The sequence below is a fragment of the Neovison vison genome, chromosome 8 (assembly GCF_020171115.1).
Source record: "Neovison vison isolate M4711 chromosome 8, ASM_NN_V1, whole genome shotgun sequence".
Classification (NCBI taxonomy): Eukaryota; Metazoa; Chordata; class Mammalia; order Carnivora; family Mustelidae; genus Neogale; species Neogale vison.
Genome location: NC_058098.1, coordinates 83,237,067 through 83,263,317, shown reverse-complemented (window position 1 = coordinate 83,263,317; position 26,251 = coordinate 83,237,067). Strand labels below are relative to the sequence as shown.

Sequence of the window (26,251 nt, the reverse complement as noted above, 5' to 3'; positions counted from 1 at the left end):
TATTGCAAATATTTTATAAATCGCTCTTTAGAAACATAGTTCTTGAGCATAAAGTATGTCACCTCAACATTTACATTGCTTAATTCATCTAGTGATTCCCCCAGCAGAAGACACTGCCCATAGGGGAGCACCACGGCACTACCAAACACTTGCCAGGTTGTGAAACGGGCTGCTATGGCTGGTACTTCTGTGAGAAAGGCCTTCATTAAAGGGTCCCCCACTCCCCCACCTGACCGCCTGCTGCAACTGCAAAATGACAGAAGTGACTTCAGAAATTACTAAACTCAAGGAGTTCAAATTTATGCAAGATGACCTCAACGACTGACTTCTTTTTTTTTTCTAGTTGCATCAATCAGGCATTTAAGAGGGGCTTAAGTAACTTGGGCAAAGAAAAAAAACCTCAAAAAGGAATTGTGGGCCCCAAACTTTCAATCACCAAAGACTCCTTTTATTCATTTTCTTCCCCTTGGACCTCCAATATTTTGAAGTATTTTTCCTACCAAGTAAACACCTGCTTTCTCTGAATGGGAGCTAACATATAATTTCAGTAAGCTTTCTGAAATGATGTAAACGACCAGGGGATTGATTTGGGGAAACACTAGAGAATGGAGGATTCTGATATGTGAAGCATAAATAAAGCTGCAGCACAGCGTTCCGCCTCTGCCCTTACCTAACTGTATCTTTAGAAAAAGGCACAACGATGACATCTTTGTGTTTGTGGAGATCGTCCAGTATTTTAGCAGTTGGGCAGGATGGCAAATCTCCACCTTCACCTTGATCCTCAAGAGCAGCCACATGGTCCTTCACTTTACAACCCTGTGTCATAAGAGACACTAAATTAGAGAGGTTGGTTTGTTATAGAAATGTTCCTGTAAAGATGATTGTATGATTTTGTTCTACTTTGCCTGGCAATATCGTCATAGCAACCATTTTACCACTTTTTTTTTAAGAGATTTTATTTATTTTTTTTGTCAGAGAGAGAGAGAGAGTGAGCGAGCACAAACAGACAAAATGGCAGGCAGAGGCAGAGAGAGAGAAGCAGGCTCCCCACTGAGCGAGGAGCCTGATGCGGGACTGGATCCCAGGATCCCTGGATCATGACCTGAGTTGAAGGCAGCTGCTTAAACCACTGAGTCACCCAGGCATCCCAGATTTTATTCATTTTGGAGAGAGAGAAGGTATGTGGACGAACAGGGGTATAGGCTGAGGGACAGGGAGAGAGAGAGAATCTTAAGCAGAGTCCACGCTGAGAACAGAGCCTGATCTCATGACCCTGAGACCATGACCTGAGCCAAAACCAAGAGTCAGATTGTTACGGGGCACCTAGGTGGCTCAGTGGGTTGGGCGTCTGCCTTCCGCTCAGGTCATGATCTCAGGGTCTAGGGTCAATCCCCGCATCAGGCTCCCTGCTCTGTAGTGGCACCTGCTTCTCCCTTTCCTGTTCCTCCTGCTTGTGCTCTTTCTCTCTGTGTGTGTCAAATAAGTAATAAAATCTTAGGAAAAAAAAAAGGGTCAGATGCTTACCCCAATGAGCCAAACGTGCCCCTTGTTATGTTTTAATAGTTTATTTATTTATTCTTTAAAAAAGATTTTATTTATTTATTTATTTGACAGAGAGAGAGAGAGAGAGAGAGAGAAAGCAGGAGAGTACAAGCCAGGGAAGTGGCAGAGGGAGAGGGAGAAGCAGACTCCCCTTTGAGCAGGGATCTCAACTTGGGGCTTGATCCTACAACCCTGGGATCATGACCCAAGTGGAAGGCAGTTGCTTAACCAACTAAGCCACCCAGGCCTCCCATTTTTTATAGTTTATAATTCCCTACCAAAAATTTCCAAGCTTAGCTTCTATCAACTTAAACTAGCAATCTTCTTTATTTTATAAAGAAGTGTCAATAATTCCAATATTTATAGTTTCTGTGGCATAAATTCTACTGTTCCCCTTCTTGGTAACCTACTTCCATCTATGTCAGGTTATCTTTCCATGTTGAATATTTTATTAAAAAATTGTTTGTAGCAATAATTTGAGGTGTAGAATAAGGTTATTTTCCACCAAAGAGAATTTTTACTGCTTTTGCTAGGTGTCTGGGAACAACAGCAATCCAAGATGACCTTAATCCAAGTTCAGAACTTGGAATTTCCTAGGCCATGCAACTGAGTCAAAGCCAGGCAAAGAATAGTTTATTTCTGATTTAATCTACTTTCTTTGGATCCCAGCTGAAAGTGTAAGGATGGAACTGTTATTCATTACCAACTCCATTCCTCCAGATCCTTTCCAGACTGGTATTTGCTCCCAGGGCAAAAATGGTCCTGAGTGCTGGCTCCCTTAGATTTCTATCATTTCCTATACCTTAACACTAATTCCTTATTATCTTATTAGCTTTTTTGATACTTTCAATTTAATCTTTATAGTTATATATCATCTACCTTTTTTAGTTGCCTTTTGATGGGAGGAATGGTCTGAATTACTAGGTCTGCCATTACTGGAAATATAAATCACCATATAAACTATTTAGATTTTACTTAGCCTAAGAAATCACCTCAACAATATCCATTATGTCACATAAAGATTTATCATACAGTTTAATTACTACTTATTCCTCAACTGTCTCATGATGAATGGAATATAAGGGGTTAATTCAACCAGTAAATAGACAATAACAAGACAATGAGTTACAACTTTTAGTATTGTTTACAACAATATGAACATGATAGTTAAAACAGAAACACCATTCCACAAAGAAATCAATAACTAAAAATCATATTACTGCAAAATATAACAAAACCATGAATTAATAAAAGTCCTGGGCCTATCAAAGCTAATTCCATTTCATTTATGGTGTCATACCTGATTTAAATAGCTTTGTATGCAAACCATCTACCTAACATTAAATACAAACATTATGTGGGTAACCTATTACCTCATCAATAAAATTTCTGACTAATCGAAGTTGGTGACTGATTGTAAATATAACAAACTACCTTCCAGCTTAAATCCCATGATCCACCATTTCAATAACATTCATGTTAATACCCCAAATTCCTTCACCCTAAATCTCATCATACCCACCTGGTAAAACCTCAATGACCCACTGTCTTAACATTTGCACTCAAGCAGCTTAGCCCTGCTGGAGAGAGTCACATAAAAGGTATGCTGGATTTCATTGTGAATTTAGGATTACCAAACTCCAATGGACTCTCAAATTGCTTAGGAACCTACAACCTTTCTCTGGGAAATTCACTCCCATGTTTTCCAAAAAGACTATTTCAAACCTTGAATACTTGCTTCAAACCTTGGAAGAACCTTCCCTTTCCCCTCTCAATCTTAGCAGATGGCTTTTCCCTCATACTTCAGAGATAAGAGGAAAGGCATTAGGTTGGAAAGAATGCATCCAAATGATAAAAACACAATTTTACTAATAACCGCAAACACCCTACTCTTTCTTCACTGTTCCAATAGAGGAATTAATTGCCCTTCTTCTCATCTAAACTAATACTGCCTCATAACCATATATCATCAACCTCTCCTCCTCAACTGGATCTCCCACCGACTTTAAAAAAGAGCTCTAATATTAAAACAAAATAAAGCAGAAACAATAAGCAAATACCTATAGTATAATACTGATTTAGCTTCTCCATTCTCCAATTTCCCAAAAGAGCTGCTATTCATACTGCCCACATTTGTTCTTCCACAACCCATACCAATCTGGTTTTGGTATCTAGTACTCCAACAAAACAGTTCTTCACACATGAATTCCAGGTTACCATAGTTAAAGGACAGATTTCTTTCATTATTTTTTCTGACTTCTTGGCAGTATTTGGCATCATGGACTACTTTCTCTTTCTTCAAATACTACTCCTTTGATTTTCATGACAACATCCTTGGTTTTCCTTCTATTATTCCTGCCGCTCCTGATCTTTGTCTTTTGTGGGCTTGTGCTTTGCCATTAAATTCTGGGAGTTTCTCTAGACTTCTCTGTAGCTTTCTGCTCTTCTTATGCTCACCTAGACCTGCTGGTTTCAATTCTCACTTATGTGCAAAAAGACTTAAAATTATCACCTCCAGGTAGCCAATTCTCTGAACCCCAAACCCCACATATCTAATACTCTTTGCCTGGTTGTCTCCTAAAACACCTCAATCTCAAAAATGTCCAAAACAGAACTCAAGAGCAGTAGCACAAGCATTCTCGACTTTTTCCTCTGTGATATAATCCATTAAGCCATTTCAGTTTTACCTTCTAAATTCTGAATTCATCTTTACAACCCTGGGCCAAGCTATCATCATCTTTAAGACTAAGCAGTAACTACTCTCATACCTGACGACACTTAATATTCCTAAGCCACTCTCTACACTGCAACTTATCTTCAAAATCCCAAATTTAAAAACAAAAAACAAAACAAAAAAAACCGTGGCCTACAAGTTCCCATCCCTGCATTGCCTAATACCTACCTACCTTCCCAGCCTTTTCTTAAACTGTTTTCTATAACAGGCAGCTTTGTTCAGTCTTTTTCATTCACTGTGTTCCTTCTGGCCTAGGTATTGACTATGTCCCTCTTTTTTGCCTCACGAACTCCTACCCACCCTTCAGATTTCAACCGAATGCCAACTCCTTAACTTCAATGCCCAGTTCAGACCAGCCTATTATAGACATTTATGGCCCTGCATACTTCTTCAAACATTTCTTTGCATGCTTTTTTACCCTCCTTTTGATTCTACTGCATGAGCTATAAGCTCCACAAAAGGAGAAACTATTTAATTTTACAGAAATTAGTTTATTCTCTGCCTTGCATAGTGTGACACAACTGTGGTACTTTATAAATAACTGTTGTATGGATGAGGAGGAAGAAGAGCTTTAGGCTATTTTCCTCCACTGACGAAATTTAATTACATAACATTTTCAAAAGTGTTATTATCAAGGACTCTAACCTATAGCAATACTCACATATTGTACCAAGATATATGTATAAGGATGTTCATTACAACACACAAATACCATCAATCTGGAAACAACCTAAATGTTCATTGATAGGAGGCTGGTTAAATAAATTGTGATATACGCACAGCTTAGGATATTATGCAGCAGTAAAAGAAATGACAGAAAGATAACCTAGGTATATTGCTGATTGAAAAGGGCAAGGTACAGAATAATATGAACAGTATGATCCTATTTCCAATATAAAAAACTGCATATAATTTGTGCTTGAAATGTACAAAACAGGGGTGCCTGTGTGGCTCAGTTGGTTAAGCGTCCGCCTTCGGCTTAGGCCATGATCTCAGGGTCCTGGAATCAAGCCCTGCACTGAGCTCGCTGCTCTGTTGGGAGCCTGCTTCACCCTCTCCCACTACCCCACTCCCAGCTTGTATGCATGCTATCTCTCAAATAAGTAAAATCTTGAAAAGAGAGAAGGCAAGAAAACTTAATATTAAAAAAAAGAAAAATTGTATAAAACAAAGTCTGAAAGGAAACTCTTAACTGTGGTTACCTCTAAGAAAAGATGCAGAACAAGGGAATGGTATAAAGGAACTTCTACTTTTAACTATACATATTTTTGTATCGTTTAAAGTCTTTCCTATATGAACGTATCATCTTTATGCTTTAAAAACAACAAAAGGAGGAAAGATTAAATAGACAGTGCAGTGAGCACTGTAACTACAAAAGGGCAACAACCAAAATTTACCTCGCTGGCTCAACTGGTGGAGCATGAGACTCTTGATCTTGAGGTTGTAAGTTTTAGCCCCATGTTGGGTGTAGAGATTACTTAAAATAATAAAATCTTTTTAAAAAATAAAATCTTTGAAACAACAAAAAAACAAAATTTACCTTTGTAAGCTGAGTGGGATCAAACCGAAGAACCTTTTGGTTACAGCAGGGATAAATACCAGTGCCAACAGTACTCAGTGAACTTGATGCGGTAGGATAAACCACTGTTTCTGAGTGATATTGACAATGTGAAAATTCTATACAGAGAAAAGCCTGAATAAAAGAAATATATAAAATCAATTATTATTCCCACAATAAAATTCTACATCCCAAAAAACTTTACTCAGGACTACAAAATGTATGTTCCATTTATTTTCTTTTATTTTTAAAAAGTATTTTATTTTTTTTATTTGGGAGAGCAAGAGAGCATGAGCAGGGGGAAGGGTAGAGGGAGAGGAGAAGCAGACTCTGTGCTGGGCAGGGAGCCCAGATGGGCACTTGATCCCAGAAAACTTGGATCATGACCTGAGCTGAAGGCAGATGCTTCACCGACTGAGCCACCCAGGTGCCCCTGTATATTCCATTTAAATAACACGTACAGAAAAGGCAAATCTCTAGAGACACAAAGTAGATTAGTTGGTTACCTGGGGTTGGAGATAAATTGGGGAATGGCAGCAAATGGAAACAAGGGATCTTTTTTGGAATGGTGGAAATGTACTAAAATTGGATGGTGGTGATAGATGAACAACTCTGTAAACTTACTAAGAATTAGTGAATCATACACTTAAAATGAATGAATTTTATGGCAGGTAATTACACCTCAATGAAGCAAAGCAAAAGCAAAACACTTTACTCAAAATTCAGGTGCATTAAGTTGATCTCGATGTACATCTAATTTTATAAATAGCTAATCAAATAAAAAGTTTTCCAATGAAAAAACGAAATAAAATTTGCCTCGCTTGATTATTCTTAGACATATTTTTTAAGGTAAATATTTAGCACCAATGTTAATGAAAACTATGTGATAACTTTGAATAGCTGAATAGTTGAATTTTAATAATAAAATTAATAGTTTTCAGATATGTTTACAAGTTGATAAAATAAAGAACAACATTAACAATTTTAAGCACTTATTTTAAACATAAAAGCAATAAAAGATAGTCCATAATTCCAAATTCTTAGTCATTAGTTCCAATTATGATTTTTAAACAGTTTTTTTAAAAAAGATTTTATTTATTTATTTGACAGAGACAGATCAAAGTAGGCAGAGAGGCAGGCAGAGAGAGAGAGGAGGAAGCAGGCTCCCTGCTGAGCAGAGGGACTCGATCCCAGGACCCTGAGATCATGACCTGAGCCAAAGGCAGCGGCTTAACCCACTGAGCCACCCAGGCGCCCCGATTTTTAAACAGTTTTTAATTTAATTTTGAGTCTAGGAGTACCTGGGTGGCTCAGTCACTTAAGCACCCAACTCTTGGTTTCAGCTCAGGTTGTGATCTCAGGGTCCTCAGACTGAGTCCCACATCAGGCTCTGTGCTCGGCAAGAAGTCTATTTGAGGATTTTCTCTTTTCCTCTGCCCCTTGCCCCTGTATTCTCTCTCTTTCTACAATAAATAAATCTTTAAAAAATTTTTTGAGTGATAATAGCTATAAGGTGCACTCTCATAAACAAAATATTTTACATCTGAAATATTTTACGAGTTTATAAACTCTCCATAAGAAATACTGTAAATCAATATTCAATTTGCTGTAAAGAAGTGAAAAAGTCCCTCATACTTTTTTTTTTTTTTTAAAGATTTTATTTATTTATTTGACAGAGAGAGATCACAAATAGGCAGAGAGGCAGGCAGAGAGAGAGAGGAGGAGGAAGCAGGCTCCCTGCTGAGCAGAGAGCCCGATGCGGGACTCGATCCCAGGACCCTGAGATCATGACCTGAGCCGAAGGCAGCGGCTTAACCCACTGAGCCACCCAGGTGCCCCAAAAAAGTCCCTCATACTTTCTGTGTTCCAACATGCTAAACAAGTCAGATTTTAGAAGCTTGAAATCCTTGATTATTAGTGCTAGTTCATTGTAGGGAGTATCTACTAAATATCTACCAAGTTTAAAAAACAAACAACCTTCCTCCTGCACCCCAAACCTAGGCTAACAACAAAGAGTGCTGGTGAGGGTGTGGAACAACTGGAACTCTCACACAGAGCTGTCAAGGATGCAAAATGACTCAAGGACTTTGGGAAACTGAGCGTCATAAATGTTAAGCTTACATTTACCACACAATCCAGCAATCCTACTTCTAGGTAATAACTCAAGAGAAATGAAAACGTATGTTCATATGAAAGCCTGTATGGAAATGTTTATGGTTGCTTTTTTCATAATAGCTCTAAACTAGAAACACTATAAAATCCTTCACAGGTGAGTGGATCGACATACTGGGATACATTTACACAATGTAGCACAAAGAAGAAATAAACGGACACATAAAGCAATATGGATAAACTTCAAATCCATTTGCTAAGTAAAAGAAGCCGGATCAAAAAGCTAAATACAGTATGATTCTATGTATATGACATTCTGGAAAAGGCAAGTAAACAGGGACAGTAAACAGATCAGTGCTGCCAGAGGCTGGGGTGGAAGAAGAAATGAAAAGAGGTCCAGAGAAATGTCTAGGCTGATGGAAGTGGCTTATGCTTTGACTGTGGTGGTAGTTACATGACTATATGTGTTTGTCAAACCTCATAAAAAAGGATGAATTTTACTGTATAAGGATAAATTTTACTAAATGAATGCTATACTTCAACAAATCCAATAAAAAAAATTGCAGAAATTGGGAGTCCATTGGGTGGAAATTCACATAGTTTGAAAAAACTCACCATGATAGGTTTGATAAGCTGTTCTACCTTCCATCTACTGAAAACTTTTACTCAAGTGAGAGACAAAGTTACTGGGGGCAGGGAGACATTAGGCACTTATAAAAAAATTTATGTAGAACACTCTGGATTTATACCTAAGACTGATTAGGAATGACTGTGACTTACAAAGATCTACTTATTCTATAAAAGGATTTATTACAGGTACCTTCAAATAATAAGCTTTCTTATGCTTTTATTACAGATTTCATTTATTAAACAAAATGAACAAAATCTTTTAATCTTTTTGGGAACACAACTGCTATAGTAAGAAGAGCACATATCAATAGTACCATATCTACAAAGTGCTTCTGAGTTTCTAAAGAAATTAATGGGCTAACAGAGAAACAGTTTGGCCCAAAATAATTGAAGGTTGTAAGAATTTTGATTTTTTGTTTCCCACTGAAAAAATGGATTTGGTCACTTAAAACCTGTTGATTTTCTAAAAATTAGACAAACCATGATTGTTTCAGTAATGAAAATAAAGAGGAGGTTGAAGATACACAGTAAGAGAGATAAAAAAAGATACAAGCAATGTTTAATAGTGCCACTGTTTTTATCACTAGTTTCTTTAAAAAAGATGTCATATATTGTCCAAACACACCCAAACATACTAATTAAACAGCCTATGTTTTAAAAGCCTGCTCTGCTGGCCGGGAATCTGGCTGGCGCAGTTGGTACAGCATGGAATGCCTGATCTCAGGGTTGAGTTTGGCCCCACACTGGATATAGAGATTACTTAAAAACAAAATGTTAGGGGCGCCTGGGTGGCTCGGTCGTTAAGCATCTGCCTTCAGCTCAGCTTGTGATCCCACGGTCTGGGGATAGAGCCCTGCATTGGGCTCCCTGCTCAGTGGGAAGCCTGCTTCTCCCTCTCCAGCTCCCCCTGCTTGTGTTCCCTCTCTTGCTGTGTCTCTCTCTCTCTCTGTCAAATAAATAAATAAAATCTTAAAAAAAAAAAATCTTAAGAGTTTGCAGGCAGGGGCACCTGGGTGGCTCAGTGGGTTAAAGCCTCTGCCTTCGGCTCAGGTCATGATCTCAGGGTCCTGGGATCGAGCCCTACATCAGGCTCCCTGCTCAGCAGGGAGTCTACTCCCCTTCCTCTCTCTCTGCCTGCCTCTCTGCCTACTTGTGATCTCTGTCTGTCAAATAAATAAATAAAATCTTTAAAAAAAAAAAAGAGTTTGCAGGCAAAATATTAATTCTTTTTTTTTTTTTTAAGATTTTATTTATTTGACAGAGAGAGAGAGAGATCACAAGTGGGCAGAGAGGAAGGGGAAGCAGGCTCCCTGCTGAGCAGAGAGCCAGATGAGGGGCTCAATCCCAGGACCCTGAGATCATGACCTGAGCAGAAGGCAGAGGCTCAACCCACTGAGCCACCCAGGTGCCCCCAAATATTGATTCTTTAAAAAAAAAAAAACAAAAACAAAAAACCTCACCTGATAACATCTTGAACAAGTTAGCCAGTTGACTGTTCCCCACAAGCGCCAATATACATCTCTCCAAGATTTTAATTCTTCAAAAAGACTATTCAAATACTCATGAACATCCCAAGTCTTATCCCTGGAGAAAAGAGCCTCAATTATTCTATTATTTTACAAGCAAGTAATAAAAACAGTTTGTTTTAAGCAAATGTTTTTAAATTTGTGGCTTATTTCCAAAAACATTCTCCAAATGATAGCTGTGGGATGGACTACATTGAATAGTAGAAAAAATCTCATTTGGGAGTTTGTTTATTCTCTTTTTCTGTGGACAACAGAAAAAGATACAAAAGACTGTATGCCAAATTATTTTGCTAAGCTAAATTAAATATATTTTGAGCATGCTAACGGTTGGGACTTAGGCATATGATGCTAAATAGAACCTTTATTCTAATTGTACATATTGTAAAATAAGTTACTAACCATTGGTGATTCTAAACATTTCTTTATATTATTTTCAAAAGGCATTTTCAAGTAATTGAGTAATACAGTAATATAAAATCAGGTCTTGGTAACACACATTTTGAAGTTAATATAAACTTAAAAAATAGCAAAGGCTTAAAACCCGATTTGCTATGCTCATATGTAACTCCAGTTCCTGTTTTTTCCAAGTCCCTTAATCATTTTGAGCTTTGCTATCTTTGTCCTTATTCAACAAAAAACAAAATATCATGATGTTATTACAAATTGCATAGGTACATCTGCTTTAATTAAAGACAACTTAAAAAAATGTCATCAACAGCTGACTTATAAATAAAACAACAAAATAAACTTATAAACAAAATAACAATAACAATAAAAATAAACAATAAACAAAATAAAACTTATAAATAAAACAACAAAAATGGATGTTGAAGTCAATACCAAGTTTTTCACATAAATAGTTATTGCTGTCAGAATGGAAGTACTTTCGGAAAGGTGAAATCAAGTCTCAAGACAAAAAGTAACCCCATCTGCTTATAATAACCAATAAAGATTCCTCTGATTATTGTATGAAGAGAAAAATGAAAAATTTTAAACATGTCTCAAGGGGCACCTGACTGGCTCAGAGGAGCATGTGACTCTTGATCTCAGGGTCATGAGTTTGAGCTCCATGTTGGGTGCAGAGATTACTAAAAAAAAAAAAAAAAAACTTGAAAAAAAATGCTTAAAAATTAAGTGTGACTGTAATATTAATAATAGGGTTAAATGTGTTTCTCTATATTCGTTTTAATGTTTAAAATATGAAACTTAACATTTATACTATTTTTTCCTTTGACAAAAGTACTGTACATTTTTAACATAGAAAAAAAAGAACAAAATTAAAAGCATCCATAATACTGTCACTTAAAGGTAATACCACTGTTTACAGTTTAGTGAATGTTTCTAGGTTTATGACTTTTTTCACTTAATTCACTATTAACAACTTGCTTTATAAGTATACATACTTTGACAATATTATCCTCAAAGGCTGCACATTAAGAATTAATTAGACATGTTTTATATAGACATATTACTACATGGATGTATTTTAGTTCATTTAATCATTTGGATGTTTCCCTTTTCTTTCCTATCTAAACAATATAGCAATAGGTTTTCTTGTTGAGTGTTTTCACAAATCTAATATTACTTCTGTGGATAAATTCCTAGCAGGAATTTATTTATTTATTTTTATTTATGTATTTTTAGAGAATAAATACATTTCAGAATTCTTGCTTTTCTGAGATTTTATACCAATTTACAATACTCTTCCCTCTACCGAGAATGAGAAGTAGTTTTGAATTTAAAGGGGAAGAAAATAGGGCTACATATTAATGGAATACTAACGAAGTATAAAGAATAAATAGATTAAGGAATATCCAATTTTATTTTTTTATTTTTTAAGATTTTCTTTATTTATTTGACAGAGAGAAAGACACAGCAAGAGAAGGAACACAAGCAGGGGGAGTGGGAGAGGAGAAGCAGGCTCTCCGCCGAACAGGGAGCCCAATGCAGGGCTCGATCCCAGGACACTGGAATCATGATCTGAGCCAAAGGCAGACGCTTAATGACTGAGCTACCCAGGCACCCCAGGAATATCCAATTTTAAAGACAATGTCCTCATTTACCAAAATTTATCTGAAAATAAATACAGTTCTCTGTCAAATTCAATATAATGTTTGTACCAAAACTTATCTGAAAATAAATACGGTTCTCTGTCAAATTCAATATAATGTTTGTATAAATAAAATCATTAGAGAAAAGAAACCATTTTAATGGCACTGACCAGAATATCTTTCAAGATTAATGCACAATAATTTTTACTATTTTGAAGTCTAAAAAATCATGAAATTTACTCAGTAAACAAAATATATATATAGCTTTTATAAAACTTGTTTTGAAAGTATCTTTGCAAGTCAAAGCTGAATCATAATCAGAAAAAAGTGTTGTTCTATACCTTGTAAAATTAGTTATGTCTTTAGAAAAACACTAGTAATTCACATTTGAAAGGTGTACTTTATTTTTACTGCACCTTATGTGAATGTAGATAATATTTCCATGTTGATCCACATTGATTTTTCCAGGAATGCAAGGAATTCTTCTTTCTGTTTCTTTTGTTAAAAGTTTCTTACACAAACAGCATCTATAACACAAAGAAGACACAAAAACAAACAAGAAGAACATTTAAAATGAGGTAAAATTAAACAATTTAGCTGCATTGGATAGAATACCAAAGAAAAACACATCACTGTACCTGTATAACGTCGATGCATTATTCCGAGAATCTGGGTTCAAGTACTCAGGATCAAAAAGTCTCTCAATCTTCTTACAAAAAAGTTTACTATTAAGAACAAATGACCAACAAATTAATTTTCTATTATTTACATTATTAAAGTTACTTGCTAGTAATGAAAATAAACACTAACCTATCTGCATATATAGAAAATAAAATTAGTAAATCCTTGGAGAGACTCTCTTCAGGAATTTATGAAATACTTACAGTGTTCTAAGTAAGTAAACCTACTAATGATAAATGCTTAATCAAGAATATATTTGGACAAGAATATTTGATGTTGGGGAACTTGAAAACTTAAGGGCCTACTAATAACTTGGTATATGATCTTTGGCAACTACTTAACCTCTCTTAACCTTGTTTTCTCATCTATAAAATGGGGCTAATAATTCCAAACTCACAAGGTTTTATGAAGGTTGAATGAACACTGTTGGCAAAGAGTGTCAGATACAGCATTAAGCATTTGACATATGTTTATAAAAACTTTACAATTCTGTATAATGTGACTAAATTTTAAGTCTTATGTTGTTAATTCCAACTTTATATCCTGAGGCCAGATCTGGATTTATGGGCTCAGCATGCTTCCGCTGCGCTACTCTGCTCAGATCTGGATTTATGATATTAACCCCATTTTCAAGTATTTAGGTCTCAGAATTTAGATAACTACATACCAAAATAAATTATAAAGCCACTGTAATTAAGATAGTGTACTACTGATATAAGTAGAGACAAAGAAATCAACAAAACTGGACAGCTATATGCAAAAGAATGAAACTGGATCACTTTCTCACACCATACACAAAAAAAACTCAAAACATATTAAAAACCTAAATGTGAGACCTGATACCATAAAACTCATAGAAGAAAGCATAGGCAGTATAATTTCTTTAACATTGACCTTTGCAACTTTCTTGTAGCTATGAGTCCTTAGGCAAGGGAAACAAAAGCAAAAATGAACAATTGGGACTACATCAAAATATAAAGCTTTTGCACAGCAAGGAAATCATTAACAAAATAAAAAGGCAACCTACTGAATGGGAGAAGATATTAACAAATGATATATCTGATTACAGAGTTAATATCCAAAATATATAAAAAACTTAAAAATTCAATACCAAAAAAACTCTGTCCATGCTCCTAAATAGACATTTTTCCAAGGAGACATACAGATGGCCAACAGACATATGAAAAGATGCTCAATATCACTAATCATCAGGGAAATCAAAATCAAATCAAAACCACAATGAGATATCACCTTACAAGTGTCAGAATGGTTAGAATAAAAAAGATAAGAAATAACAAGTGACAGCAAGGATGTGAAGGAAAAGGAACTCCTACGCATCGTTGGTGGGAATGTAAATTGGTGCAGCCACTGTGGAAAACAGATGAAGGTTGCTCAAAAGATTGAAAATAGAACCACCATATGATCCAGTAATTCCCCTAATCTGAAAACATACATGCACCCCTTTGTTTATTATAATATTATTTATAATAGCCAAGATATGGAAGCAACCCAGGTGTGCATCCATAGATGAATGGATAAAAAAGATATGGTTTATGTATATACATAATGGGATATTACTTAGCCATAAAAAGGATGAGATCTTGCCATTTGTGACAACATGGAAGGACCCCAGAGGGCATTATGCTAAGTGAAGAAGAGAAAAACAAATACCATCTGATTTCACTTATATGTGGAATCTAAAAGACAAATGAATAAACAAACAAAAAGCAGACTCAGACCTACAGAGAACAAACTGATGGCTGCCAGAGGGGAGGGAGATAGGAATAGACAAAATGGGTGAAGGACAGTGTAAAATACAGGTTTCCAGTTAGGGAATGAGTGAGTCATGGGATTAAAGGCACAGCACAGGGAATATAGTCAAAGGTTTTGTAAGCATATTGTAGGGTGACAGATAGTAGCTACTTTTGTGGGGAGCATAGCTTAATGCATAGAGTTATCAAATCACTATGTTGTACACCTGAAACTAATGTAACATTGTGTGTCAACTATATTTCAATTTAAAAAAAGAAGAAAAAATCAACAGAACAAAATGGAGAGTTCCAAAACACATCTTCCATATACAGTCACCTGATTTATAGCAAAGATGCCACTGCAATTCAGTGGAGAAAGAATGATCTTGCAAATAAATCTCACCCAGTTCCATGGCTTCAAATTTATTTAGTCACATTTCTATTTTAAGCTCTAACCTCTGACCTAAGTTTCAGACTTAAATACCCACCTATCTATCTATCTTGCCTCTTTTTTTTTATGTCCCAAAAGTATATTAAATATATCAAATACTCTTAATAAGACCTATACCCATCTCCTGATTCCCGTCACCTCAATCTGTCCTCTATTAATGGCACTATAATGCACTTAATTGCTCCTTAAACCTCAATCTAGTAATTATCCTAGGATACACTCTCTCTCCACATTATTCCATCTGAAATCTGTCAGATCTAATAACACCCTCTGAATCCATCTACTTCTTATCAGCTCCTACTCTAGTCCAAACCCTTTCATCTCTCACCAGACTACTGCACTAGCCTCTTCATAGCTTCCTTGCTTCTTACATCCTTACAGTCTATTGTCCCCAGAGCAACCAGGATGATCTCTTAAAAACAAATCAAATCATGCCATTCCTCTGCTCTCACTGACATTTAGAATAAAGTATACCCTTTTTGCCAAGACTTAATGAGTACCTAAATGATATGACCACCGCTGACCTCATCTCATAGCATTCTTCCTCTTTATAATGAGGCCTATCAATATTTTTTTAAAGATTTTATTTATTTGGGGTGCCTGGGTGGCTCAGTGGGTTAAAGCTTCTGCTTTCAGCTCAGGTCCTGATCCCAGAGCCTGCATCCCCCTCTCTCTCTGCCTGCTTCTCTGCCTACTTGTGATCTCTGTCTGTCAAATAAATAAATAAAATCTTAAAAAAAAAAAGATTTTATTTATTTGACAGAGATCACAAGTAGGCAGAGAGGAAGGCAGGGGGCGGGGGGAGGGGAGCAGGCTCCCCACCAGGCAGAGAACCCAATGTGGGGCTCGATCCCAGGACCCGGGGATCATGACCTGAGCCGAAGGCAGAGGCTTTAACCCACTGAGTCACCCAGGCGCCCCCTATCTTAATATTTTTTGGAAGATTTTGTTTATCCATTTGAGAGAGAGAGAGAGCACAAGAGGGGGAGAGGGTGGGAAGCAGGCTCCCTACTGAGCAAGAAGCCAGATGCAGGACTCAGCGGAAGGCAGCCACTTAACCGACTAAGCCACCCATGCACACTTAGTAATTTTTTTTTCTTTTAAAGATTTTATTTATTTATTTGATAGAGATCACAAGTAGGCAGAGAGGCAGGCAGAGAGAGAGGAGGAAGCAGGCTCCCAGCTGAGCAGAGAGCCCAATGTGGGGCTCAATCCCAGGACCCTGGGATCATGACCTGAGCGGAAGGCAGAGGCTTTAACCCACTGAGCCACCCAGGCGCCCCCACACTTAGTAATTTTTAACATAATTCACTAATACAACACGTTCATATCTGCATTATACAAAATAATTTAAGTACTAATTTTTATCTAGAGCCATTGGCTCTGGATAAATTTTATTTCATTTGAAATAAAATAGAATATTTCGCTAAAATGAAATGGAAGTATATTTCTTCTAACAGGAATACTTGGTTAAAAATTAAATTTAAAAAATTACCTTCTAAATTTATCTTTCTTGTCTTTTAAATCATCAACTTCATTGTGTGTGAACAGATCAGCTATACGTGTAAGTAGATTTGCATTAATACAGTTCATGTTGCATGGGGTAGCTACTATGGCATTCATATTTTTGTGGCAATACTGAATACATTGTTCAACCTAAAAAAACATACAACAAAAAAAGAATGTTGAGAAGAATAGCATGAGGATGATGTCATGTGAATACCTTTTAAAGACAAAATTCATTAAAGGCTTGATCCATGGACTGCTAGGAGCTAACTGGATTTTGCCTATCTGGGTTAATCTATACTGTTGCAAGATGAGCCAGCAGGCCATATTTCTACAAACACATACAGAGCTAGGAAAATAACTTCCAATTTTCCTAGCATACTCTAAATAATAATGCAATGAGCATCTTTCATAATTGTAGCAGGTATAAATCTTAGTCCACAAACTCCTGTATATAAGATGTGACTTTCTATAACTACACTTAAGGGCAATATTAAGCCTCTCCTTCTTTGAGTGGCTAAAACATAATTTTATTCACTTCAGGGTTTTCTCAGTTGTGTTGTGCTTGCTTTCTGACTTTATTCCCTTTTCTCCAACCTGAGGTATACCTACTTTCTTTTTGAGGTGGATTTGGGTTTTTGGGGAAAGTAATGCTGGCTAATCATGTATTTTCCAAATATTTTGTTTATGGCATAAAAATTATGCTTTAGGGCTTAGATCTCAAAACTCAAAGATTAAGGACTCTTTAATTTCTACTTTTTTCTGTAACCCCACTCTGAAGCAATTAATACTAACAACTAAATGGGGGAACAACTAAGGGGTAGCAAGAATACAGAGAACTAATAAAACTCCAAATAATCAAGTAAACAAATTTCACATCTGTTAATATAGCAAAGGAGTACTCTGCCTTAACATAAACATATATAAACATGTGAATGCTTAAGAAATTTATTAAATAAAAAAATATTCAGTGTTAGAGCCTGATATGTGCATGTATATATTGCGCTTTTACATTTTATCAACTACTCTTAAATGATAAACTTTAGCATCTGGTTTACAAATATATGGATATACTAATAGTTGGGCATTTGTTTTTAATTCACTGAATTATAAATGAAAGACACAAGTAAAACATGCTTAAAGAAATTACTTAGTGAAATAAATATATTCCAATTAATTTTCACTTAAGTTTTAGAGCAAAACTCCTCTTGAGTCAAAGCTAATTCTGTTTAGTTTCATCTAATACAACAGTAAACTATTCCTTAAAGATAAATTGTTTGCTTTATAGGCATAATGTATTAATGGTACATAGTAGTCTCACCCTGTCCCCACAGAACAAGAGCAGTTTATTCTAAAGGAATTGTAAATAGAGAGAGTTAGACAAAGCTTTCCTGACACAGAGAAGCCATTTCAGGCCCCAAGCTATTTTCTGTGATCTGTGCCCTAAGTAAACAAGGCTGAGGACTCCTCCAGCTTAGGCCCATATCCCTTCCCCCTCTTCCAGTTACCTCTGTTTCATTGTAATATTAAAGTCTCCACCCTAGGAAGAGCACAAGCTTCATTAACTTAGCGTAGGATGCTTGGACCTTACGTCCCTCCTCTACCTGCATTGAGAGCTCGCCTTTATGAATATTCATCCTGAATCCTGAATAAAAGGAACTGCTCATGGCTGCTTGGGAGTGATGGCTTTGGTTTTGGAAGTTGTTTCCTGTGATCTCCGTATTGGCTGCAAATGGTTTCCTTTGTGTGACAACTCCACCTTATGTAGTCTCTGTACCTCACCAAGGAGCAAACCCCTATTAGTTCAGTTACGAAATCACACTCTTGAATTAACAACAATTTTAGTAAGATGTCTTAAAAATTCCTAAACCCTTGAAAGAAAAATCAAGTTATATGTTAAATTAAACATAGGTGAATAAAAAAGTGTTTTTTTCTTTTTTCTTTTTTTTTCTTTTTTAAACAGAGGGAGAGATGGGGGAGGGAGAAAGAATTTTAACCAGGCTCCATGCCCAGAGGGGAGCCCAATGCAGGGTTCAGTCTCAGAATCCTGAGATCATAACCTGAGCCAAAAATCAAGAGTCAATACTTAACTGACTGAGCCACCCAGGCACCCCAAAAAGAGCTTGGATCTTTTATTAATACTTACCAATGAATCCATTTTCAAAAACTCTGAAGAAATAAGAATTGAAATGACATTTCCTGGCTCTAAAAAAAAGAGAAAAATTGAATTCTCCTTTTGATTTGTACCTCAACCGCCTCAGAACAGGCTCCTTTTCACCTTAACAGAGGATGTTACATTAAAAGAGCAATTTATTGTAACCTTACTACATCATAAAGCTTAGATACATGAAAGAAAGAAAATGCAGTGTTAAAATATACAGTATAGAAAAAGCACACAGTAAATCTGCCCCAGAATTAGATTCATATTGATGAGGGAACAGAAGGCTGGCTGAGGACAAAGGAAAAGCTGACACCCTGCAACCTCCCCCCTCCACCACCCCCACTCCTGGGTGGGACATATGTGACATTCTTTTAGGAATCTCCCACCCATCTTAATGTTAATACCTTGCTAGAGGGCAAAACGACCTTGGCAAAGGCAAGGCCTCTGGTATCCTGGTATCTTGTAGGTCCTCTTTAACATATTGAAACCTCCTTTTTCCTTACTTTCCCCACCCCCATGGTACACAACGTGCCACCCCTCACAACCCCAGGGCAGCAGCTCTTTCTGCCCATGGGTCCTGTTCCCGTGCTTTAATAGACTAGCATTTTGCACCAAAGATGTCTCAAGAATTCTTTCTTGGTCATCGGCCCCGGACCTCACCCCACCGAACCTCAGCTATATTCTAGAACATCATCAATATCAAGTAAAAAGACTCCAGCTAAAGACATGACACATGCAAACTTTTCTCCTTAACCAAATCAGAGAAAAAGATAATTAAAATTGAGACCAATTCATCACATAAAAAAATCATGAGAAAATCTTCTAAATGATTAATGGAGGCACTTGTTATTAGTGAAGTTACTTCAAAGGCAGTATAATGCTTGTTATGAACAAATATTAAAAGATTCTGAAAGATAATATAAAATTTATTATTGCAGAAATGCTAAAGTTACTTTCTAAAGGCAGGCTGAGGTGGGCGTTGAGAGGCATAACCAGGGAAAGGGGAAATGCCAGCTGACACTATTATTTTCGTAAACCCAAGTCATCTCCTATGAGGTATATTTAAGAAAAAAAAAAACTGATTTTTTTGCCTTATATTAAGACAATCCTTCTAAATAAAGGACTATACAGACAATGATTAAAATAAGTAATCTTTTTTTTTTTAAGATTTTATTTATTTATTTGACAGAGAGAGAGAGAGATCAGAAGTAGGCAGAGAGGCAGGGAGAGAGAGAGAGAGAGAGAAGGAAACAGGCCCCCTGCTAAGTAGAGAGCCCGATACCTGAGATCATGACCTGAGCCAAAGGCAGAGGCTTTAACCCACTGAGCCACCCAGGCACCCCTAAAATAAGTAATCTTAATCTTTGTTTAAATATTACTTCTAGGTTAAAGGCTCTCAAACAGCAATGGTGAAGCGGGGAGGGAGTTAGTGAAAAATCCCTCAGGGAAGTATAATTCCAGCTAAGACTCACTGTCTGCATTATCAGGGATTTAATTAAGCATTTTGGTGGTTTTCCTGGTTAGAATAAAGACTGTTGTTATTTATTTTTAAAAATATGTATCTATCTATCTATTTATTTATTTATTTAGTGTGGGTATGCACATGCAAGTACGAGAGGCAGAGGGACAGAGACAGAGAGTTCTCAGGAGGACTCCTCTCTGAGGGCTGAGCCCAACGTGGAACTCAATCTCACAGCCCTGGTAAGTTCTGAGCTGAAATCAGGAGTCAGACGCTTAACCAATTGAGCCACCCAGGTGCCCCTAAAGATTGCTTTTATAAAAGTTTATGTTTGTAGCCACTGATTACAGAGTGACTGGTTTCACTCCACTTCTTTTAACTTCACTAAATGCATTAATATGCTAGATCAAACAATATTTTTTTCTCCCTACATAATTTGATTTTTTTTAAAATTTCACATATACTAATCATATATGGGTGATTTGGAATCTCTGGACTCTGGCTGAAAATTTTTATTTGGAAATCTTGTAATTTTTATTTAAGAGCCACTAGAAACTTTTTTCCATTAATTTGGTCACTAAAGTGTAATAAATTAGAAATTTCTTCAGAAAATTTTTATATTGTCACTGTAGATTTATTTACTAACAAGATTAAAAAAATATTTTAGTACTGCTATAAACAGTATACTCTACACACGGAAAGACTTTATTAAACCACATGTATGATTTCCTATACAAGTCCATACCCAACTAAAGATTACTTAGTAATTATTCTTCCTTTCATCTAGAATACCAGTTCTCAAAAATTTTTTTTTTTTTTTTAGATTTTGTTTATTTATTTGACAGAGATCACAAGTAGGCAGAGAGAGAGGAAGGGAAGCAGGTTCCCTGCTGAGCAGAGAGCTTGATGCTGGGCTTGATTCCAGGACCCTGGGAACATTACCTGAGTCGAACGCAGAGGCGTTAACCCACTAAGCCACCCAGGTGCCCCCTGGTTCTCAAACTTTTGATCTTAAGACCCTTTTTTTGTTTAGGTAGGTTATATCTATCAGTATTGATACGGATAATTTATTTATCATAATTTATTTATATATTTATTTATAATTTATTTATCATAATGATAATTTATCATAAATTAAAACAGGGAAAATTTTAAAATATTTCTTAATTCCTTTTAAAAGAATAATAGACTCAATACATAGTAACATATTTTATGAAAAATAACCACATTTTCCAAAATATAAATTAGCCAGAAGAGTAACACTGACATTTTTTGCAAATTTCTTCAATGCTTGACTTAAATAGAAGGTAGCTGGATTCTGTTTGTTTCTACACTCAATCTGTGGGTAGTCTTCTCTGCTGTTACATCAAAACTCAACAACTGGTAGTTTTAAAGGTTAGTTGCAATGGAATCTGAAGTCATAATCAATGAACGCTTCCTGTTCCGTTATCTCAAAGTCAAATGACTGATCTTGCACTGTGAGTGGATCTTTAACCCAGGTATGATTTTAACAACACACATTGGTTGTTTGGAAAATGTTGGTTCACTGAGTTATGTGGACCTTCCAAATGTTGAAACATTTCATTGTACCATATATATTTTAAAAATCACATTTGTTAGAATTAACACCAGTCTCATCAGAAAAGTCTGTAAATATGGAGAGACTGTCAAGCACATGGAAGCAGATACAAGTCTTCCACACTCCAATTCTCACTTGAAACCCTGAATTTTATTATTGACAATGGATACTGTCAGTTGTTTCCCTTTCGTTGATCAACTCCCTCAATTCATCTTCAAGAAAATATCTGCCAAATGCCTGTCTGAATAACCATAATTTGCCTATCATTCTTTCGAGGAAAAATGGTTTTCTCTTTTTAAAAAGCCACCAATTTAGCTTGCAACTCAAACAACTGCACAAGTGCTTTTCCTCCAGACGACCATCATACTTCCATGTAAAGCATGATTGCACCTCCTGTGTCATCACATAGAACATGAAAAAGATGCATACTCAAGGGTCAAGAGTTAATAAAATTAATAATTTTCACTGTTTTATCAAGGATATTCTTAAAGTGAGAATGAATTTTTTTCTTTCATTTTTTTCCTTTTTAACTATGAGCACGTGGTATTGAGGAATACAGTGACTACTAGCACAGTTTGGTATCCTGCCCTGATGTGTGCTAAAGCTCCCAGAGTTTTCTCCATTACTTCCGTACCATCTGAACAAAGGTCAACACAGAGGAAAAAGTAACAGTTTAGTATTATAATGCAAATCGTCTTGACCTTGTGAATCCTCTAAAAAATCTCTAGGATACCAGAGGTCCAGGTACTATACAGTGAAAACCGCTGATCTAGAGACCTGTCCACTTGCCATACATTCACTATAATCTATAAAAAACGATGAGGTATCGGTTTCTTAAAAGGTGGTTACTAATCTGAGCATAAATACTAATGTCCAAATAATTTTCCACATTGCATGTTTGGCCTGAAGCAACTACCAGGTGACACATAAATTTCACCACAAAATAAGCAATAGATTGTCTTTTACCTAAAGTGGGCATCTCACAATCTTTATTCTCCTTAGTGTTCCTTTTAACATACTTTATCAACCAGTTGAAAATGTGAACGTCACAATGAACTGAAATGTCCACCTCTTCCCAGCGCTGCGCATCCATAGATAAATATTCAGCAAAGTACTTCATTTCTGATATCAAAAGATCTCGTGGGCAAATAAAATCTTCTTTCAAGTTTTTTGCTTCATCACATACATGGATCACCATGTTTGGCCTTCATAAAAAATGTTACACAGAAATGAAATTATTAGAGTTCTAGAAGAGGAGCTAAGAACACTGACATTTATTGGAAGTACGAGAATAAGACGTTTTTGGAAGTTTTGACCATAAATCAATTTATAGGGTTTGAGTTTCAGAATTTTTCATTAAGTGTCTTGCTAATCTGATCTGTATCTTAGGTTTTTGACTCATTTTAGTTAAGCTGGTGACCTTAAGATTATTAAGCCTAATAACTTAAGAGCTTAGAAAAACAAAAATATTTTACTATAGGACTCTAATTTACGTGGTTTAAAGTTTATTTTTCAAGTTATATGTAAATAAAATTTTTAAAAATAAAACCAATTCACAAAGAAAAATTAAATAATACCTTCTAATTCTTATGAAGAACATAAAATGGCACTTTTACATGGTTATGGGTATGATGAGTAGAGACTAAATACTAAAATTTTCTTACTATCAATAAATAGGAAAAACAGGTAAAATCTTTCATTAAAAAATCAAAAAACTAGCAATGGCTACTTAGTTATTTTTAACAGTAAGAAACTTTGTTTCTAGACATTCATCAAATATAAATTAGTAAATGTAGTTAAAAGGATTCTTAAGACTACAATGTGTTTATTAACATTTAAAAATAATTTAAGAGTAAGTTTAGATATTGCATCAGACCTGCTGCTTCAAAAATTATATATTCCTTGAATTTACTTTCCTTTGAAAATTATATCACCTCAAAAAGCAGTATCAGTGTGATGCACAACTACCTTCACAGCATTACAAAAGAGAATAAGTAGAAAGAGATACACTATCCTACAATATGAATTTAATGTGTTCAATTACCTTTCTAATACAAAAAAATAACATTTGAAACAAAACTGGGCTATCAGAACAAGGATTATTAACCAACATTCTTGTTAAGGTCAAAGGAATTTATGTAACTTTGCAAATTGTTCTTCCAAAGAAATTACAGTCAAAATATAAACAGGTTATGGGTGCTATAATGAAGCATAATGTTTCTGTGGCTTTTGGGTCTGCAGTATGAAATACTAGATAATTCCAGTAAAAAATTATCTGATAAATTTTTGTGCTACACAAATGAAACTAGCAGTTAAAAATCTATGCGAATAAATTAAAAATCACTGAACTATACACTTCAGAAGGGTAAATTTTTCTTATCGTGGTAAAATACACATAGCATAAAATCTATTATATTAGCCCTTTTAAGTGTACAGTTCAATGGCATTAAGAACATTCACATTGTTGTACAATCATCACCATCATCCATCTCCAGAACTTTTTCAAAAGGGTAAATCTTATGGCATATGAATTATATATGAAAAAAACTGTTACAATACAGAAAGGAACTTTCAGATATGAAAATATTCTATATCCTTGTGTAATGGTTACATGGTGTACCCATTTGTTAAAATTCGTCAATGTGAATCCTTAAAATATGTCTAATTTATTATATGTAAAATATACCAATCAAAACTTGCAATATACTGAAAGGTGTATTCTAATTTTTAAATGTTTCTACAATGAGAATTATATTCCAATGGCTCTAAAATATAGATCTAGTTTTAAAAAACTGGAAACTAATGGAAGATATTCTTCTTTGGGTTTTAAAATTTGGTTAAAGTTTTATATTAGTAGAGGGTATTCCTAATATTTACAAATATGAAAATGAATTTTTATAAAGGAAAACTGTAGTCCCATTTAATTATAACATGAATAAGCCACATTTAGCCATCAAGCAATTGTTATAGTTCAATGCATGAACTACCCTTTATTCCAACAATTTGAACAATTGTGTAATGTAAAATTCCTAAATTATGGTAACTGATGTATACAATCACCAATCATATATTTTATAACTTAAAGTTGATATTCATATTAAATCTTATCTAGCAAAGAACCAGCCTCCTACCCTTCAGATTCTTCAGTCTTTTCTCCACCATTACGAGTAGTACAATTTTCACTTTCTGAAGAACAATTCCTTGTGGAAGCTATACTATGTCTTCCTTAAATACAGAAACAAACACATACAAAAACAAAGGGGGAGGTTAGCGTTTCTAGCTGAGAACGGGTTTTTACTTACTGAATGGTTATACGTAAATGCATGGTTTCCAAGGCTAATTAAAGTTGGTACTCTGTTAGGTGGCATTATCCCTTAATATTTCTGAAGGTATATGGAAGAAACAGTAGAAAAAAAGGATCACACATTGCTAACATTACACTGAAGATTTAAAAAACGATGTGGTGTGAATGGACAGGGGTCAAGTGTTCAAAAGCTAACAATAGAGTTCTCTCTTTCTGAAGCAATTTCTCATATCAGTATTCTGACTGCTGCTGCCGAGATTTAAATCACTCAGTACACTCAGGGTTTCTAAAATCAGCTATTACTTCCAACTGCAGAAAACATCTTTTCTATCCTGCCAGTGTCATTTGAAGCTAATGTTGACTATGTAAAAGGTAAATAATATGAGGAACAAGCCACATTTTCTCAGTAAAAAAAAATTAAGTAGAAAGTGTAGGTCAAATCTCTTTAAATTTATGACATAATTTAACAGACTGGAGTAGTAAATTTTGATATAATAAAAAGTTTTTTCGGTGATAGTGTTTGACCTGCATATTAACATTAAAACATTTTTCAGATAGCAAAGACACACTTCTAAAAATCAGGAAGATACAAATCCTAATAGATTTCCTGGCACTGTTTATATTAGCCTTTAAAAAAATAAAGTTGATTGAAATGCATATTTTGCAAAATTATCATAAGGACAAGTACTGCATTTTGTTTTCAAACCTTACCAGTTTTGGAAATTGCATCTTGACCAACCAGAGTCTCCTGAAATTCTCCCTGCATGTCAAGAAGGGAGGATTTGATATATGTGGCTAAAGTTTCCACAGGACTTTCTCCAGCAGCCATTAGGGGACTATACTGGTTGTCAACAGGTGAACTTCCACTGCTCTTCAGTTCATCAAACCTTTTTGCACACTGTAATGACATAAAAGGAAGGAAATGCAGGTCTGTGTTCTTTTCTTTTCTTTTTTTTTTTTTTAAAGATTTATTTATTTATTTGACAGAGAGAGAGGGAGAGAGAGAGAGATCACAAGTAGGCAAAGAGGCAAACAGGCTCCCCGCTGAGCAGAGAGCCCAATACAGGCCTCAATCCCAGGACCTTGAGATCATGACCGGAGCTGAAGGCAGAGGCTTAACCCACTAAGCCACCCAGGCACTTGGAAATGCAGGTCTTTCTTAATTAAAAAATAAGATTAATTTTTTGCCTTCTGTTTGGTGATATT

At 35.6% G+C, this 26,251-nt stretch overlaps 1 protein-coding gene across 6 annotated transcripts in view; it reads right to left on the bottom strand.

Moving 5' to 3' along the window:
* The window catches only part of SANBR (SANT and BTB domain regulator of CSR), a 55,480-nt gene that overhangs the window by 17,573 nt on the left and 11,656 nt on the right, over window positions 1-26,251 (bottom strand). For 5 of the 6 annotated variants that reach the window (XR_006386207.1, XM_044264029.1, XM_044264031.1 and 2 more), the window contains 10 exons: window positions 25,757-25,943; window positions 24,873-24,966; window positions 22,708-22,946; window positions 18,689-18,747; window positions 16,532-16,692; window positions 12,792-12,878; window positions 12,570-12,680; window positions 10,037-10,160; window positions 5,817-5,969; window positions 671-816 (listed from right to left, as the gene is read on the bottom strand). Coding sequence is in view for 5 of the 6 variants with exons in the window: in XM_044264029.1 (XP_044119964.1) it covers window positions 671-816; window positions 5,817-5,969; window positions 10,037-10,160; window positions 12,570-12,680; window positions 12,792-12,878; window positions 16,532-16,692; window positions 18,689-18,747; window positions 22,708-22,946; window positions 24,873-24,966; window positions 25,757-25,943 (1,361 nt within the window). In the remaining variant the exon portion in view is untranslated. Of the gene's footprint in view, window positions 1-670; window positions 817-5,816; window positions 5,970-10,036; window positions 10,161-12,569; window positions 12,681-12,791; window positions 12,879-16,531; window positions 16,693-18,688; window positions 18,748-22,707; window positions 22,947-24,872; window positions 24,967-25,756; window positions 25,944-26,251 lie in introns of those variants that run through there. The other variant, XM_044264034.1, reaches the window with a different exon arrangement.